Raw genomic sequence first — 17,614 nt, forward strand, 5'->3', positions numbered from 1 at the left:
AGTGCACAAATGACCCTCGCTGGGGCATTTGAGTTAAACGAATGCTCAGGATTTCACTGTGTAAAAAACAAAGGGATTTCACTGTGTAGTGGCCTCGCATTCTGATGATTTTTCTCCCTGTGACATTTCGCCGAAATGTTAGAAATGTCAGATGAGGGTCTGTGAATGTGTTGTGCCTTTTTAATCATCCTACAAGACTGAACACAGTCTGGACTGCACTGCAGGGGCATAAAGTAACGTAGTGGCTTAAAGTAACCACTTTTTAACTACATTTACTTAAGTACTGTACTTGTACACTTTTGAGGTATTTGTACTACTTCCTACATCCAATACTACTACATGTACTACTACTACACTACATCTTGGATACTATTGTACCTTTACTCCACTGCATTTGAAAACTTTCGTTTTTAGTTACTTTTTAGATTTTGATTATTATTAAAAAAACATACATTAACCACTTAAGCCCTACAGTATTTCGTGCATTTGAAAATAGCAGATCTACAAGGTCACAATGCGTCGCAATGTGACTTTTCTGTACATTATCCATATTTTATACGTTGGCTGCACGCTTGTACATCTGCTATTTTTGAACATTTTTTTTAAATACATTAGAATTCTTTTACAAAAAACAAAAACAAAAAAAAAACAGATCTGTAGCCAATTTTGGTGTCCTTGACAGGAAATAATCCTCTCCTCTCCTCTCCTCTCCCTTGCAGCCTGTCAGTGCCACACTAACGGTTCAGTGTCAGAGGTGTGTAACAATGAGAGCGGCCAGTGCCAGTGCAGAGAGCATGTCATTGGGAAACAGTGTGACGAGTGCATGGTAAGTACAGTATGTCCCTACACCACATCCACATGGACTCTCTACAATTTCCTTTTCACTTTATAGCTGGTCCATGTGTAACGGAGGTGATCCGAACCTCCCCACCCGGCTTCGAACCCAGGTCTCCCGTGTGAAAGTCCAATATCTTAACCATCACTCCAAAGGGACATCCCTATGGAACGAGAGCAGATACTAGACTTTTGAGGCTTCAGGCTGGGGCTGCGACTCTCTCCGCCACACATGGATAAATGTTTAGAAAGTCAAAATATGTATATATATTTTGTATGTTAAATCAGTGGTTTTCAACCAGGGGGGTCCCCAAATCATTTCGGGGCTCCCCAGATGATTAACTTAATGTGCAAATTGTTTTTCTCACTCAACAGTAAACAAACCAAAATAAAGTTTAAGTGTATAGAGGGTATCTGCACATTTCTAAAATGACAATTTAAGGACTTTTAATACCCTTTTAATTCCTCTAAATGACAAATTAAACATTGGCCAAATTGTCAAATATCAGAGGCAGAAATTGTGAAAATAGCTGATCTACATGCTCACAACGCCTCGCAATTTTCACAATAAAACCATGTTATACCAAATGTAACGCCTCAAATCTTAGTGCTCGTCAGGGTGGGTGGGGGGGTCCCCAGTTAAAATATGATTATTTTGGGGGGTCACAGCCTGAAAAGGTTGAGAACCACTGTGTTGAATGTATCACTGCTGCATACTGTATATTGTTGTGGGGAGGTGGGGCGGGCGGACCTTGAGGATTGTTTGAATTATGCTAGCGGTCCAGAGCTCGAAAAAAGGAAGATGATGCATATTAAAATCCTTTGGCGGATTTGATTTATTTTGATACATGCTTTATTTGTAAAGGCAACATCAATGGGCCGACGGTGGCCTTGGCCTGGGTTCATGGTATTGGTGTTGCTATTCAGTATTAAATCCAATGCTGGGTTTGAAACTAAACTCGATGGAATCGCTTCCCTTTGTGTGTGTGAGCCGGGCTTTTATCTGAAACCGGGGGGGCAAATGATGAGTGAGCTTTTCCATTTAGCTGTGTTTACTGTCTGATGCGTGTCAGAGCAGTGAGGTGACAACCTATTGAGCATTTTGGATTTGGCGACGATGTGAACCTTGAACGTCATGAATTACCGCTCGTACTCCCATTCAACAGGCTTTCCACAAACACCTACTGGGGAGGGAGATATTTATGCTTTTGTATTTTCACTGCAATTTTCTCAAATGTTTATTCCCTATGTAAAGGAAAATGTCCAAATTCAAATGATTTAATTTCCCCAAAGACCATAAGGTAATGTCACGATTCGTGTCTGACATGTTTTTCTTTTTCCATTTTCTTTGTTTAAGTCTCTGAACAAATGAGGTTCAAGTTTCAAGGTTTCTTTATTGTTATGTCTACGCTTTCAAAGAGTAAATATATTTTGTTCTGGTTCCTTGGACGTTTTAGCAGCAATAGTGTATTAAACTAAAATGATCTAAGGAGTATTAGAGAATCTGAGAGTAGTACATCATCAAAACCAGTTTGACCATTGGTTCTATCTCTTCACCACTTACAGTAAGCCCTATACTTATGCTATACATCAGTTAGCCTGGATGCCAGCCTGTTCACTCCGTTCCACGATTTGTTTTGTCTTTCCACATCACACTCTGGAAAGCCTCCTAAGGAACACGGCTTTCCGGCAAACTGCGGCTTCCGATTGGTCTGTGATGCGGGGCGGGACAAATAGACCAGTCTGTATTGGCTGGCTGATGACGTAGCATCCCTAACCCTACTCTGATTCGTTGGAACAACACCCAATCAGCAACGACCTCGCTACGTCACAACGGACGTCCAGAAATGCGAGTCAACTGATTCATTTCCAGACTGTGATGCGGAGAGACAAAACTAATCGTGGAACGGAGCGAAACAGGCTGGCATTCAGGCTAATACATTAGATATCTTCACTGAAAATAGAAGAGCTTGTAGATCTGTTATTTTCCTGCTCAAATTGTCCGCAGAATACGGATGCTGGGGTTTAAGTGGTTTAAGTGGTTAAGGTGCTACAAAAAGAAAAGGTTTTCTCACTCCATAAGTCATGAACAATGCTTCAATGTGATTGGTCCCTCCTTGTCTAACCGCGCCTTGCCTCCTTCACTTCCCAACCCCTGTGCCATCGCGCGACTGGTCCACGCCACGTCCGCCCGTAGCCCAACTGCTGGTGGGACGCCGAGCGCCAGGAGTGCGTGGCGTGCCGCTGCAGCCCGCACGGTGCGCTGGCCAAGCGCTGTGACGCCCAGGGCCGCTGCATCTGCCGGCCCGGGTTCGTGGGCCGCCACTGCGACCTGCGGCGCCCGGGCCAGGAGAGGCGCGAGACGCGGCGGCCCGTGGAGCGCGTCCCCATGGAGACGGTGGTGCAGCAGCGGTGGGGCGGCGCGTCCCGCACGGGGGGCTGTCCCCGCGGGGCGTTCAGGCCCAAGGCCGGGGTACAGATGGTACACGCAGCACGCCCCCGATGACTTTGTGTGTGGAGTGCTGTGTTACTAAAGCAATGTGTGGTGGAGGCGCCGCTGGGACTTTTTGGTAGATATAGAGTGTATGTGTATGTGTATGTGCGTGTGCAGGGGCGTCACAAGGGGGGAGGAAAGTGGGCCCAAGGTGGAGGAGGGGCCTTAATTATTTTATACTTTAGCTATTGAAAAATAGCAGATATACAAGCTCACAGCACGGCACCGAGTGCCCCGCTGTGAGCTTGTAGATCTTCTATTTTTGAAAAGTCGTGAAAATGTGTGCAAATCTTTGAATATATGTATTCTTTAAGTGGACATTTGTTACTCAAATTTTGCTTCTGGGGGGTCCCTGGAACTAAATATTTTGAGATGGGGGTCCGTGGCCAAATACATATAATTTTGGGGGTCCTTGACATGAAAAGGTTTGAGTACCATTGACATATAGAAACATAGGTTTTTCAAAAAAACCTTTGAAGGATTTGAAATATTCAAAGACCTGCACAAATTTGCATGATTAAAAAAAAAATAGCAGATCTACAAGCTCGCGCTGTGAGCTTGTATATCTGCTATTTTTCAATAGTTAAAGCACAAAATGTGAGTGAATCCTTGTACCCAGGGCCCAGAATTCGGCGCGACACCCCTGTGCGTGTGTGTGTGCGTGCACGTGCACGTGTGTGTGCGTGCGTGCGCGTGTGTGTCCTCGGGGACCTTGAGGACCTTGCACAGGACTGTGAACATTGTGATATTAACGTGTGCAGGCATGGACGTCTCAGCGTGTGCCCTAACTTGTTATCGTCAAGGCTTTTTGTGAGTATTGGTCAACACACTGTATGCATCCTGTAGGGATTATTCAATTATCTTTCAGCATGCGTGAATAGCCTTGCCTTGCTATTGAACGTTGCTGTCACACACCACACTTATTGAAGTATTGAAGATGGCACACACACTCGGTGTAAAGTGTATCTCCCCGTTGCGAAACAGGAAAAAACGAAGTAAATCCAGACGTTGGTTGTGTTGCTTTTGCATGAGAGTTATCTTGTAATTACAATGATTGCTCCTGAGGGCAATGTTTAGTCAGATGATGCCCGCTGTGCCTCTGCACTGCTGCATCTGGTGTTTTCAGTGGCATGTGTGTTTGTGTGGTGGTTTGCTGCCTTGGTTGGAGTGTTTTGGGTTTGCCGTGTTTTTTGTGTGTTTTTTAAAACTGAGTGTACATTGCATGGTATCTCTCTCTCTCTCTCTCTCTCTCTCTCTCTCTCTCTCTCTCTCTCTCTCTCTCTCTCTCTTTATTGTGCTGCAGTTGGAACACAATCATTCAAATAAACGTGCTCTGTTAAAGGGGTACTGTCACCTAAAGAGGTACTGTCACTTTAAAAAGTCATCTTAAAAATATGAGTAAATATTTTTATGATGTCATTGTGGGAATGCGCAATTATGAGCCAATCAAATTAATTGACTGTACTTAGACTACTTACTGTACTGGTCAGCTGTTGTTGGGGGGCGAGGGGCAGATTACACTGTGACATGAGTTTCAGACTGTTTCAGACCGTTTTCAGAGAGACCACGTGACCTACTGTATCATACTATTATAATTTCAGGGCGTGTCAGCGGCCTTTAAATGCCCGTGGCCCCCTCATCTGACCACTCAACACACAGTATGTGTGGTCAGATCATGGGTGGGCCGTGAACACTTTAGAGATTTTCAAGTGGGCCCTGATAAAGAAAAGGTTGAGAACCACTTGAGTGTTTGCTCAGTAACAGGAGTCTCCCCTTCTCTCCAGCTTTTAATACATGCTGAGAATCAGGATACTGTTTGCATCCAATCAGGAGGGAGAACTCATGCTGCACCCGTTTCGGATGTATCATGTCATATAATGGCCGATTATCACGTATTATCAGCTCATTGTAATGGGCCAGAAGGGCCATGCTCTGCTGACTGCAGACTCAGAAGGCTGTCATCAGCGCATTAGAATGGACATGACCCGTTTGCCGACTCAGAAGGCAAACGGGTGATAAACAGGTGAAATCGGAAGTGATGAAACAAAAACACTGAGCATACAATATTGGAGTTCTCTCTCTTTCTCTCTCTTTTTCTCTCTGTCTCTCTCTGTCTCTCTCTGTCTCTTTCTCTCTCTCTCTCTCTCTCTCTCTCTCTCTCTCTCTCTCTGTGTCTCTCTCCCCATCCATAACTCCCGTCTTTATCACTGCGTGTGTGTAACGTGTGTTGCCTGTCCGTCTCTCTCTCCACCACGCAGGCTCAGACTCACGGCATCTCCACGGGCGGCTCGTGCGTGCCGTGCCACTGCAACTCCTTCGGCTCCAAGTCGTTTGACTGTGACGAGGCGGGCCAGTGCCGCTGCCAGCCCGGCGTCACCGGGCCCAAGTGTGACCGCTGCTCCCAGGGACACTTCAACTTCCAGGAGGGAGGCTGCACACGTAAGGCCCAACACCACTGCACTGCTCAGAGAGAGTAGGGTTGAAGTGCTCTAGATCAGGGGGTCCTCAGAGTTACTATAGGGGGTCTTCCAAATCTTTGTGTGACATGAAGTTTATTAGTAACATCTCTCCCCTTAGGGCACATGCACACACACACTCATGCATGCAAATATGCATGTACATTATACGATGTACTGTATAGTATGTGACTGTATGTCAACATAATGACTGCCATTAAATTAGCTGAGTGCTTGTAGATTGGCTATTTTCACTATTTTAAATCGCTTTTAAAATGAACCGTCAATACTCAGTCTGCTCTTCCTTTCTCTCTACACCAAACCTCTTTGCCAAGAATAGACGATCTACAAGCTCACAACGCCTTGCGATATTCTTGGCTAATGTTCCACACAGAATAGGGATACCGAGGTTCAAGTGGTTAGTGTAGAACAAATGTGGCTGTCTCCCACTTCGGTTTGAGTTCCCATTGTTATAGCCTATCATTTTTTTTATTTTCTAAAATGATCTATTTTACCTGCTGTAAAACAATGGTTTGAAAATGAAACCCAGCTCCATTTTTCAAACGAGGAAGCTGTTTGTGTAGAGATTCAGTGAGTCCTCCTTAACCTACTTCAAGGCAAAGTGCTTTTAAACCAGTCTAAGCCAGAGTGCTTTTAGCAGGTTAATGCCCCATTTTGTGCTCCGTCATACGACGGACGGCGTGGCGTGGCTGGTTCTGCCAAAGCTAGCAGATCTACAAGCTCAAGAGCTTGCGTCCGAGCCGTGCCACGAGCTTGTAGATCTGCCTTTTGTGCAGTACACCGCAGTACAACAAAGTTACAAATCACGCACAACCCTGACATCAACCCACACAACAAGGACATATTATAGTAGCACTTTTAGCTAACAGCCCTTTCCAAAACAGACCACTAGCTGATGTAGGCTCTAGGCATGATTTAGAACAAAAGAATGCCAGTAGACAAGGCAGAATTTCTGAAAATGTGCTTGTATAAAGTCCCGAAGGCATTTTGCGAATATTTATTATATACAACTGTTCTAGGGGTATTAAGGGCTGCTGAATCCAAATGTGCTGTATATAATGCTCAAAAATGTTCCTAAATGGCTCAAAATTGGATTAAAGTTGGGCTCCCATCGACTTTCTATACAGGAGGAAAATACGCAGAAAAAGAATCTGCTTTAAGTAGGATGTGAGGGGTCTAACTATGGGTTTGTCATGATGCTGAATCCATTGCAAGCATTTTTTTTGCACAAAAAACATTCCTTGGCCCCAGAAAACGCCCACAAAACTGATGAAAAGTGATGACTCATTCACTTTTAGGAGCCATTTAGGAACATTTTTGAGCATTATATACAGCAAATTTGGATTCAGCAGCCCTTAATACCCCTAGAACAGTTGTATATAATAAATATTCCCAAAATGCCTTCGGGCTTCTGATTTTCTGAAAATTGAACCTGTCTACAGCTCCCATAAGTTGCTGTTCTTCTTATCAGCGTCACAGCTCACCATAGAGTTTTTCCTCATTTCAGTATTTATTTCAAAGTTGATTTGATCTTCCCTGTGTAAAGTGAGTTACTGTACATCGCCCCAGGAGACAGAAAACTCATTCCTACAGTATAAGTTGGGATGGGACAATAAGCGATATTATCGTTTATCGTGATAAAAATAAAAAACACAATCGTGTGGTGGAGATTTAATTTATCGTGATATCATCCTCCGTCATGCACTGGGATCAATTCACCTTTTATTTGCAGAGCTGCATATCCGGTACCTAAACCCATGATTGGTAAAAGTACTTATAATATACGTACTTGATACAGTCTTTTTTTCACTCTATCAAATGTCTTTGCCAAAACATAGCCGATCTACAAGCTCACAACGCGTCGCGTTGCCACACGCTGTGAGCTTGTAGATCTGCGATTTTTTGCAAATGTTCTGCACCAGGATAATGGATTATGATTGTCGCGATAATATCATAAATCGTGATTTCTTTTGTCACAATAATCGTGATATGACATTTTCATATCGTCACATCCCTAAGCCCCCACGCATGGCTTTATGACTTTGTTTGTGTGTCGGGTGGGTTTATGCAAAGCTTGAAGAAGTTGAATGCTTTATTAAGATGGTGAGGAAACCTTGCTTTCAGCCGCTGGCTGTACATTTAAACACACGTTTGAAATTGTTCTGACAGCGTAGGCATTTATTTTTGCTCTGGCTCAGACCTGGCGGAAGGAATGGAAGCCGACAGCGTTGTTATAAAGACGGTTCTCCAGTGAGCTCAGCTCTCCATGACCTGGCAAAGCTACCCCTCCAACACAAGTCAGACTTAGAGATTAACCAATTTACGCCTAGAATTATTGAATGCTTTAACTATTGAAAACTAGCAGATCTACAAGCTCGCAGGCGGCACTCTTTTTTTTTAATATATCTATTTAAAAGAACATTTGTAACTCAAATATTTACTTCTGGGGGTCCCTGGAACCACATATTTTGAGATGGGAGTCCGCGGTCAAATACCTGTAATTGTGGGGGTCCTTGACAAGAAAAGGTTTGATAACCACTGATTGAGAGGAAAGATTTAGAAGTTGGGTCAAAGATCGGGTCAAAGACATTCAAAGACTCGAACACATTTTCACGATTTAAAAAAAAAATAGCAGATCTACAAGCTTGCAGCGGGGCACTCGGTGCCGCGCTGTGAGCTTGTATATCTGCTATTTTTCGATAGTTAAAGCACAAAATAATGGTTAAAGTGGTTAAAATCTAACGCGAGTCGGGCGCGTTCCAGGTATTTGAGAGTTAACAACAACTGATCAAATTAATGTCTCCACTGTCACTAATTATAAATAATGTAACCTAGTGTGGCCTCAGAGTCATTAGAAAGTATGTGGGAGAAAGTAACAGCATTCATGTACAGTAGCCTAACAGATACAGTATATGACTATATACAGATAATAAATACTTAGGAGGACAATGTTGTTTTTAGATGGTCAAATATGAGAAGTAGGTTTCAGGACACTAGCCTCGCCAGCCTCGTGTTGCCAGACACGAATCAGCCGGTGGAATAAAATAAATACCCTCAGCAAATATCGCAATGTGATATAGTAGTCTGGCAACGGCGTCGTATTGGTGCGGCAGGCGAGGCAGCAGACCCGCACCTGCGTGTGTCTGACGCCGCCGGTGTGGGTTAGTTCATTGAAAATAATGGGGCTGTATGTTTTGATGTGCCGCGTCCTCCGTGTTCGGTGTGTGTTTCCCTTAAAACATGAATGGATTTTAGTCCTTTCCAAAGTCCTGTCTCCAATGTCTCTTCTCCTCTCCTCTCCTCTCCAGGTTGTGAGTGTAGCCACGTGGGGAACAACTGTGATGGCAACACAGGCCAATGTATCTGTCCTCCTAACACCATTGGTGAGCGGTGTGACCGCTGTGCACCCAACCACTGGGGCCACGACATCAACACAGGGTGCAAGGTACGTACCCCACCTGGGTTCAAGTGGATTACTCTGTATATTATAGCAATTGATTTAGGCCTGCACCTTTTGATATTATCGATAATTTGTGGTGATTTTTTTGTAATAATGTATTGTTATTTGTAATTGTATATTGTATCAATGAAACGACACTTAAACACTTAAGTTTACTATCAGAACCGTCACAGCTTGTCCGTCACTGTGGTTTCCCTGACACATCACTGTGACATCACAGTGATTTCAGATACTCAGAGCAGGGAGCTCCATATATGGGCTTAAACAGGTGACATCACAGTGATGTCAGATACTCAGTGCAGGCCAGGGATCTCAATATATGGGTATACAAGGGATTCTGTTAAGGGATTGATCCCAGATGATGCCCTTTTAGGAGAACCACACTAACAGAATCCATATTTGGCCAAGACAGATGGCGCGACCTCACCCTAGCATTTCGCCCTTAGGCGTCTTACTGGTATAGATGAATCAGTCAGTCTCCGCACAGAAAATAACCAATCTGTAGCTCACATAGCTCACAATGTGTAGCTATGCTGTGAGTGGTTGCTCTATTTTCAGTATTTTCTTATTTTATTTTTTTCTATAATCGATTACATCGATTAGATGGTTTAGCCGTTGCACGCCAGTTGGTGTGTGAACCTCCTTAGAGGTGAGTAGGGCGGGCCAGAGGGTTAGGGGTGGAATCATTAATCACATAATCGATTCTTTGATTGACAGAACATTTATGGAAATTGTAAACATTTCTATAATAATGAAAAAGTGCCGCTATACAACTTGTCCAAAACGGCAATGCTTGTCTATGAAATGAAACGCTAGCATTTTGACTGCAGGGCAAACTTAACGCAGTGTCTGTTGGGTTCAGATAACTTGTGATGAGCTATTACCATCATTTGGGATTTTTATTACTTTCATTTTTTTGGGACTAAATTAATCACAAAGATTAATGGTATAATTGAAAAACACCGGACGCAAAGTAGAGGCTGTTGCCATGCAACATTTATATATATATATATATACTGTATATATATATATTTTTTCAAAGTTCATCAAACTCATCTTTCCGCAACTCTGCCTCTCATTCTAATTAGGTAGATTCTGTTCCCTCAAACCACTCCTTAAACCTTGTCCCTTCGTGTCTGTTTGTATTGTTGGTATGGTTATTGTTAACACCTTGTGGTGTTTGTACTCTTTGTAGACAAATTTAATGTGGTTAAGATACATTTTACATTTAAAAATCTACATTAAATTGTTAACTTATCTAATAAATGTCAAACATTTCAGACAGTCTTTATTTCCCAAAAGGACATGCTTGTATTTAATTCAGTCTAAAGGCGAAGGCGCGCGTGCAAGACACCAGTCATGTTGCCATACCTTATCAACAGGCATAATGAATTTATTTTAACAAGTACATTTTATTTTTTTCCCCTGTACCCAATTGACACCTCTGCTCTCCTCTACTATCCTCTCTTCGCTGTGTTGTTTTGTTTGTTTCTTTTCTTCAAAGTCTTCCCTTTTTTGTCTATACTGCAAGTTCATTAAATGTCTCTCTCTCACTTTTATATCCTCCCTACTCATTAAATTCATCCTCTCTTGCTTTTCTCTTCTCTCTTTTTTTAATCTTACCTCTCTCTCTCCCTCCCTCCCTCCCTCCCTCTTCCCTCTCTGTCTTTCTTCTGTCTCTCCTGTTCTCTACTGCGTTTCCAAGAAAATAGATAAAATAGAAGATAATAATCTCCTCAAAAGTCCAAATCCTCCTCATATCCGTGTCCTCTGCTCTCTCTCTCTCTTGTAGCTCGCCGTTTGTAGTTGTTTTGTTAGTTTTCTTCTTCTTAAACCTGTTGTTTACATCCAGTTCTAAGAGCGACACACAACTTAGAGGCTCTTATCACAATATTTTCACAGAGCAAACTTTGATATTCGAATCCGACGCATCTTGCCGTTGTCTCGTTTTTTTCTCTGAATCTCCTTAATGACACTTTCAGGCTCAGTGTGTATCTAGCGTCTTCATTAACTAAACCCACATCGTGAGCGAGACGAGCTTAGAGATAGGATTATGTTGGTGAATGACAACCAACCTTCCACTCCCTTCCCTGTGCTATTCATAACGTGAAAACTAGACATTTTCCCACAAGTCAATATTGCTATTTTTAAATTGTTCATTAAAACGTGTCTGTCATATCGGAAAATTCTAATTTATAATTCAACGTTTCTCTTCTCTTCCTCTGCATATTGCTTTTCTGCCTTTTGCCTAATTTATGCTCTGTGGTACGATGGTGTCACTATAAGTTCACAACGCGGCAGTAAGGGTGTATGACAAAGTATAAACAGGCTCTATCTGTCTTTTCACTTTCTCTCTTTGCCTCGCCTCAGGGGCGTCACAAGGGGGGGAAAAGTGGGACTGAGTTACTAGGGTCCAAGGTGGAGGGGCCTTAATTATTTTATACTTTAGCTATTGAAAAATAGCAGATATACAAGCTCACAGCGCGGCACCGAGTGCCGCGCTGTGAGCTTGTAGATCTGCTATTTTTGAAAAGTCGTGAAAATGTGTGCAAATCTTTGAATATATGTATTTTTTAAGCAAACCTTTTGTAACTAAAATCTTGCTTCTGGGGGGTCCCTGGGACTAAATATTTTGAGATGGGGGGTCCGTGGCCAAATACATATCCTTTGGGGGGTCCTTCACATGAAAGGTTTTGAAAACCACTGACATAGAAACATAGGCTTTTCAAAAAAACTTAGAAGGATTTGAAATAGTCAAAGACTTACACACATTTTCAAGATTTTTCAAAAATAGCAGATCTACAAGCTCGCAGCGCGGCACTCAGTGCCGCGCTGTGAGCTTGTATATCTGCTTTTCAATAGTTAAAGCACAAAATGTGAGCGTGAATCCTTGTACCCAGGGCCCAGAATTTGGTGCGACACCCCTGCCTCTCCTCTCCTCTCGTCTCCTTCACTCCTCTCTCTCTCTCTCTCTCTCTCTCTCTCTCTCTCTCTCTCTCTCTCTCTCTCTCTTTCTCTTTCTCTCTCCTTCACTCCTCTCTCTCTTTCTCTCTCTCTCTCTCTCTTTTGATGCTAGTTTGTCTAAAGTGTTTGAACAGTAATGGCACTGCAGTGAAACTCATCAAAGCCTCCTGAGGCAATAATAACAGTGAACTATTAGAAGCAGATAGTAGTTGAAAACTGTTGATAATTAGCGGCTCAGACATGAAAGCACGTTGCTCAATGTACTTTATTAATAGAGCGATAAAGGGAACAGAACACGTACTGTAGCACATCAGCCATTACTGATCAGAACAGAGCTCAGCAAAGTCCATCACATAACGTAACACAGCACAGCACAACAACATGGCACAATGCAACACAACACAGCAAGACAAAACATAGTACAATGCAACACAACATGATACAACCTGGCACAACCCATTCACAGACACATTCATACACCAATTAGGGGTTCAGAGTCTTACTCAAGGACTCTTCGACATTAACTCGGGGGGAACCCAGAAACTAACTGGGAATCTTCCAGTTCCCAAGCCGCTCTACCTCCTGACCTCGTCTTTTAGGTCGAGGTCGCTTTTCTAACCTATAGACTATACATGTCAGTCTAACCAGTGTGGCTGCACAGGGATCTCCATATATGGGCATAAAAGGGATTGTATGTGGCTGCCTCCATATATGGGCATTCCCTTATGAAGTCATGTTAGGGGAACCACGTAACAGAATCCCTTGTATGCCCATATATGTAGATCCCTGTCTGTAGAACCAGCCACACTGGCTAGACTGACATGTATAGTGTAGACTCTATAGGTTAGACTGGCATGTATATATCTTGGCATTCACAGATATGGGCTTAAAATTGATGATATCAGGGATCTCCATATATGGGCATAAAAGGGATTATGTTTGTTTGGTTCCCCTGACATCACAGTGATGTCAGAGCGTGATGTCAGAGAGTGACAGTCAATCAACAATAAAAGATCAAACCAAGCGTTACCCAGACAGACAGATACTGTCAAGATGTGACGGTTCTCATACTAAACTGCGACCTACGGTCGCGAATAATACCAGTAAGACGCCTAAGGGAGAAAAGCCATCTGTCTTGGCCATATATGGACCTACAGTCGCAATTATATAAAATATATTTTATTATACATACATTACATACATACATTAAAACGTATGTAGGACGGACCGTAGGTCGCAGTTTACCGTCAGAACCGGCACAGCTTGACCGTATGTATGTATACGTGTAACGCCTGACACTGTGGTTCTCCTGATCACATCCAAGGTGATGTCAGATCCTTGGAGCAGAGATCTCCATATATGGGCATAAACAGGTGACATCACAGTGTTAAGGATCTCCATACTGTATATGGGCATAAAAGGGATTGTATCCCAGATGATGCCCTGTTAGGAGAACCACACTATGATCTCCATAAATGGGCATAAAAGGAATTGTATCCGATTGCCAGATGATGCCCTGTTAGAGAGATCCCTGTGATGCCAGGGGAACAAATCCATTTTATGCCCATATATGGAGATCCCTAATGATGTAATCGATATAAATCACTGGTCAGATGGCCAAGACATGGCGTGACCTCGAGGTCGCTTGTCGCCCTGAGGCGTCTTACTGGTGCATGTATATGCAGCAAAGTAACCAAGACAAATAAACCCCTGTGCATTTGGCTCTAGGTCTGGGTGAATGTTAAGTGTTTCTGTATCTCCACATTTCAGGCGGGCAGCTATTAATGACATAATGGCTGCTCTTTCAGCTCGTGTTTTGGTTGCGCTCCCTTTCTGCCAAAAACATGAAAATGAGAGGCTGTCGAGTGCTGCTGAGTGACACGATTAGAGAACCCTCTCAATTCTGTCTTTCTGTGTGTGTGTGTGTGTGTGTGTGTGTGTGTGTGTGTGTGTGTGTGTGTGTGTGTGTGTGTGTGTGTGTGTGTGTGTGTGTGTGTGTGTGTGTGTGTGTGTGCGTGCGTGCGTGCGTGCGTGCGTGCGTGCGTGCGTGCGTGCGTGCGTGCGTGCGTGCGTGCGTGCGTGCGTGCGTGCGTGCGTGCGTGCGTGCGTGCGTGCGTGCGTGCGTGCGTGCATGCGTGTGTGTGTGTGCGTGCGTGTGTGTGTGCGCTGTAGGAGTGTGGTTGCAGCGTGGTGGGCTCGGTGACTCAGCAGTGTAACGTCAACACAGGCTGTTGCTTCTGCCGGGACGCCTTCAGAGGAGAGAAATGTATGGAGTGTCAGCTGGGATTCAGAGATTTCCCCCAGGTACTGAAATATACCACTATATGAGCATATCTAGAAGAGTTAAGTAAGTAAGTATGTATGTATGTAAGTTAGTAAGTAAGGCTGTAAGTAAGTACGGATGTAAGTAAGTAAGTAAGTAAGTAAGTAAGGATGTAAGTAAGTAAGTATGTAAGTAAGGGCGTAGGTAAGTAAGGAGGCTGTAAGTAAGTATGTAAGTAAGTAAGTAAGTAAGGATGTATGTATGTATGTAAGTAAGTAACTAAGTAAAGATGTAAGTAAAGATGTAAGTAAAGATGTAAGTAAGTAAGTAAGTAAGGATGTAAGTAAGTATGTAAGTAAGTAAGTAAGTTGTTCCAAGTGGTAAGTACGTACCTAAGTAAGTGAGGTAGGTAATGATGAGCACACACTTAAAGGACCTACACCATGAATTTTCACTTTTTCTATTTTAAAACCTTTTTTTGGGGTCCCACTGGCACCTTCTATCCTCACAAAGTCCTATTTCTGTACATTGTGTCTTTCTCTGGTTTTGGGAAGACAGAGATGAAAAGCTTTCCACGGGTTCTCAGAACAGTGCTGTTCTGAGAGTTGATCAAAAACTTTTTTTCAAAAAACCTTTTTTTTCAAAAACTTTTTTTTTCAAAAACTTTTTTTTTTTTTTTAAACTTATTATTTATTTTTTTTAAATCTTTTTTCTGGAAAAACCCCACTAGATGCGCCCCTGAGCAAACAGAGGCCGTTTTGGTATTGCAGCTGGAGAGCCTCATTATAGTAGAGCTAGAACAAACAAAAAGAATGGTCAGAGTGTTTGTTGAGGGTTAAAACCTGTCTTATGCTGCATTCACACTACAGATATATAGTTGAACGTTTTGCTTGCTTGGTCAATGTTATCTCAATGGAAACCAGCTTTAAAGATACAGGACATACACAGAACAAAGCTTTGAAAGCTTTAAAGCTGGTTTCCATTGAGATAACATTGACCAAGCAAGCAAAACGTTCAACTATATATCTGTAGTGTGAATGAGGCATTAGACTCAATTTTGAGCATATATTTATACAAAAAATATAGTTTTAAAAGCATGGTGTAGGCCCTTTAAGCCCTTTGCACACAGGACAGTTGCGTTTCTTCCGTTTGCTGTATGAATAAAACACATTGGATTTGGTGTGCAATGCTGTGCGGAATCGACGCTGCGGATCCCAAAAGGAGTCGTAAAAGGAGTGATGAGTTTTTCACCGCATGCGACAAGACGCACGAATCGAACTGGGTTCGATCGAGAAAAAAAACGCAGCGGCAGCCACTCGTCGCACGGCTAATTCGGAGCCGGTGTGCATGAGGTCATAGAGAATCATTGTTTTCTTTTCAAAAAATTATATTGTCCGTTTTATCCGCACGGATAAACGCGCCTGTGTGCAAATTGGCCTTTACACTACAGTATTGCCCCATATCCAATTTAAAGGAGAATTTCAGACTAACCGATTTCTTACCTTAATTTGACGTTATTATATCCAAGAACAAGCAGTACGGGTGAAAAATGACATAACTCCATCCCAAGCTCACCGCAGCTCGGGTGTGGGCGGTCTAACTGTAACATTTTTTTTGTAGGTATCTGTCTTTCATAATGTTGCATAACTCTCCACAGTGTTTTGTCCCAAATGGGCTGACCGTAGTGGGCAATTTACCTTTATATTCACCACGCATGCTTGCAGCTGCGAATGGATTTCTTTTCACCTGTAGCAATCGTTCTTGGATATAATATCAGCTAAGGTCATCAGATTAACTCTGAGAGTGTACATCGCAGATGGATGTGTTAAATGCTACCTACATGTTGTCTGTGTTCTTTTCCCCCACAGTGCATTGCATGCCAGTGCAACGCGTCTGGATCGGAAAGCGAGACGTGTGACTTGGAGCGAGGCGTGTGCGCCTGCGCAGACCGCACAGGGAGATGCAGCTGCAAGGTGAAAACACACACATGCACGCACACAAACACACATTGCAGGTAAACTTTATTACAGAAAAACACTGATTATTCATGTGTGTATTTTGTGGTTCTGTGTGTGTGCGTGCATGCGTGTGTGTGTGTGTGTGTGAGAGAGAGAGAGAGAGAGAGAGAGAGAGAGAGAGAGAGAGAGAGAGAGAGAGAGAGAGAGAGAGAGAGAGAGAGAGAGAGAGAGAGAGAGAGTGAATGTTGTTCTAAGCCCAACAGATAATAGTTTAGCTTTAAATTTCAAAGCAGATTGAAAAGCGGTTGCACACTGTTGAGCTTTAATGTGTAATTTTAAACATTACAATGTGTGTGCACAGTGTGTGTGTGTGTGCGCGTGCGTGCGTGCGTGCGTGCGTGCGTGCGTGCGCGTGCATAATTTCTTCAGCAAATGTCACAGTATCGAGTATGGCAGGCATCACAGTGTGAGGCCTGCCATCACACACACGTACGCACACGCACCTACTGTACACACACACACACACACACACACACACACACACACACACACACACACACACACGTGCGCGTGGGCTCACACTCACACCTCCAATCTGAACATTCAGTTCAGATTGGAGGTATTTGGTCTCAGGTCATGCTGTCACTGTCAACCTCACATTTAGATAAACCTGGACATTTTATATTATAGTCTGTCTGTCTGTCTGTCTGTCTGTCGCCTAATTTATGCTCCATCATACGACATACGACTGAAAATAGCAGATCTATGAGCTCCCAACGTGTCAAATCCGTGGCGCTGCTATTTTGGTTCTGCCATCATACGACGACGTATAAATCGAGCATATCTGTCTTTCTGTTTCGCTCTGTCTTGTTTTCCCTGTGCTTCTCCACCAGGCTGTCTGCCTGCCTTCTGACAGTTGGTCTCTGTCCTTGCATTTGATGGCCTGTCTGTGTCCTGACCTGTGCGTGCGTGCGTGCGTGCGCGCACGCGTGTGTGTGTGTGTGTGCCATAGCTAAATGATGCCATATTGTGTGTCATGATAAAATGCAGAGTGTGTGCTGTCATTGCGGGGTGAAGAGGCTTACGGCCCATCTGTCATGACGTTGTCTCTCTGTCCCATCTCACGGCTCTGCCACTTCACTCTGTCGTCTGATACACAGCTTT

The 17,614-nt window shown here is 43.3% G+C and overlaps 1 protein-coding gene across 1 annotated transcript in view; it reads left to right on the forward strand.

Annotated features, from left to right (window-relative positions):
- lama2 (laminin, alpha 2) overlaps window positions 1-17,614 on the forward strand; it is a gene marked incomplete at its 3' end in the record, with an annotated part of 414,125 nt that overhangs the window by 221,526 nt on the left and 174,985 nt on the right. Inside the window, 6 exon segments of the mRNA XM_080745043.1 lie at window positions 720-826; window positions 3,032-3,307; window positions 5,587-5,767; window positions 9,114-9,250; window positions 14,402-14,533; window positions 16,361-16,465. Coding sequence (XP_080601169.1) covers window positions 720-826; window positions 3,032-3,307; window positions 5,587-5,767; window positions 9,114-9,250; window positions 14,402-14,533; window positions 16,361-16,465 — 938 coding nt within the window.

This window comes from Nannobrachium achirus (genome assembly GCF_963921795.1).
Source record: "Nannobrachium achirus genome assembly, chromosome: 16".
Classification (NCBI taxonomy): Eukaryota; Metazoa; Chordata; class Actinopteri; order Myctophiformes; family Myctophidae; genus Nannobrachium; species Nannobrachium achirus.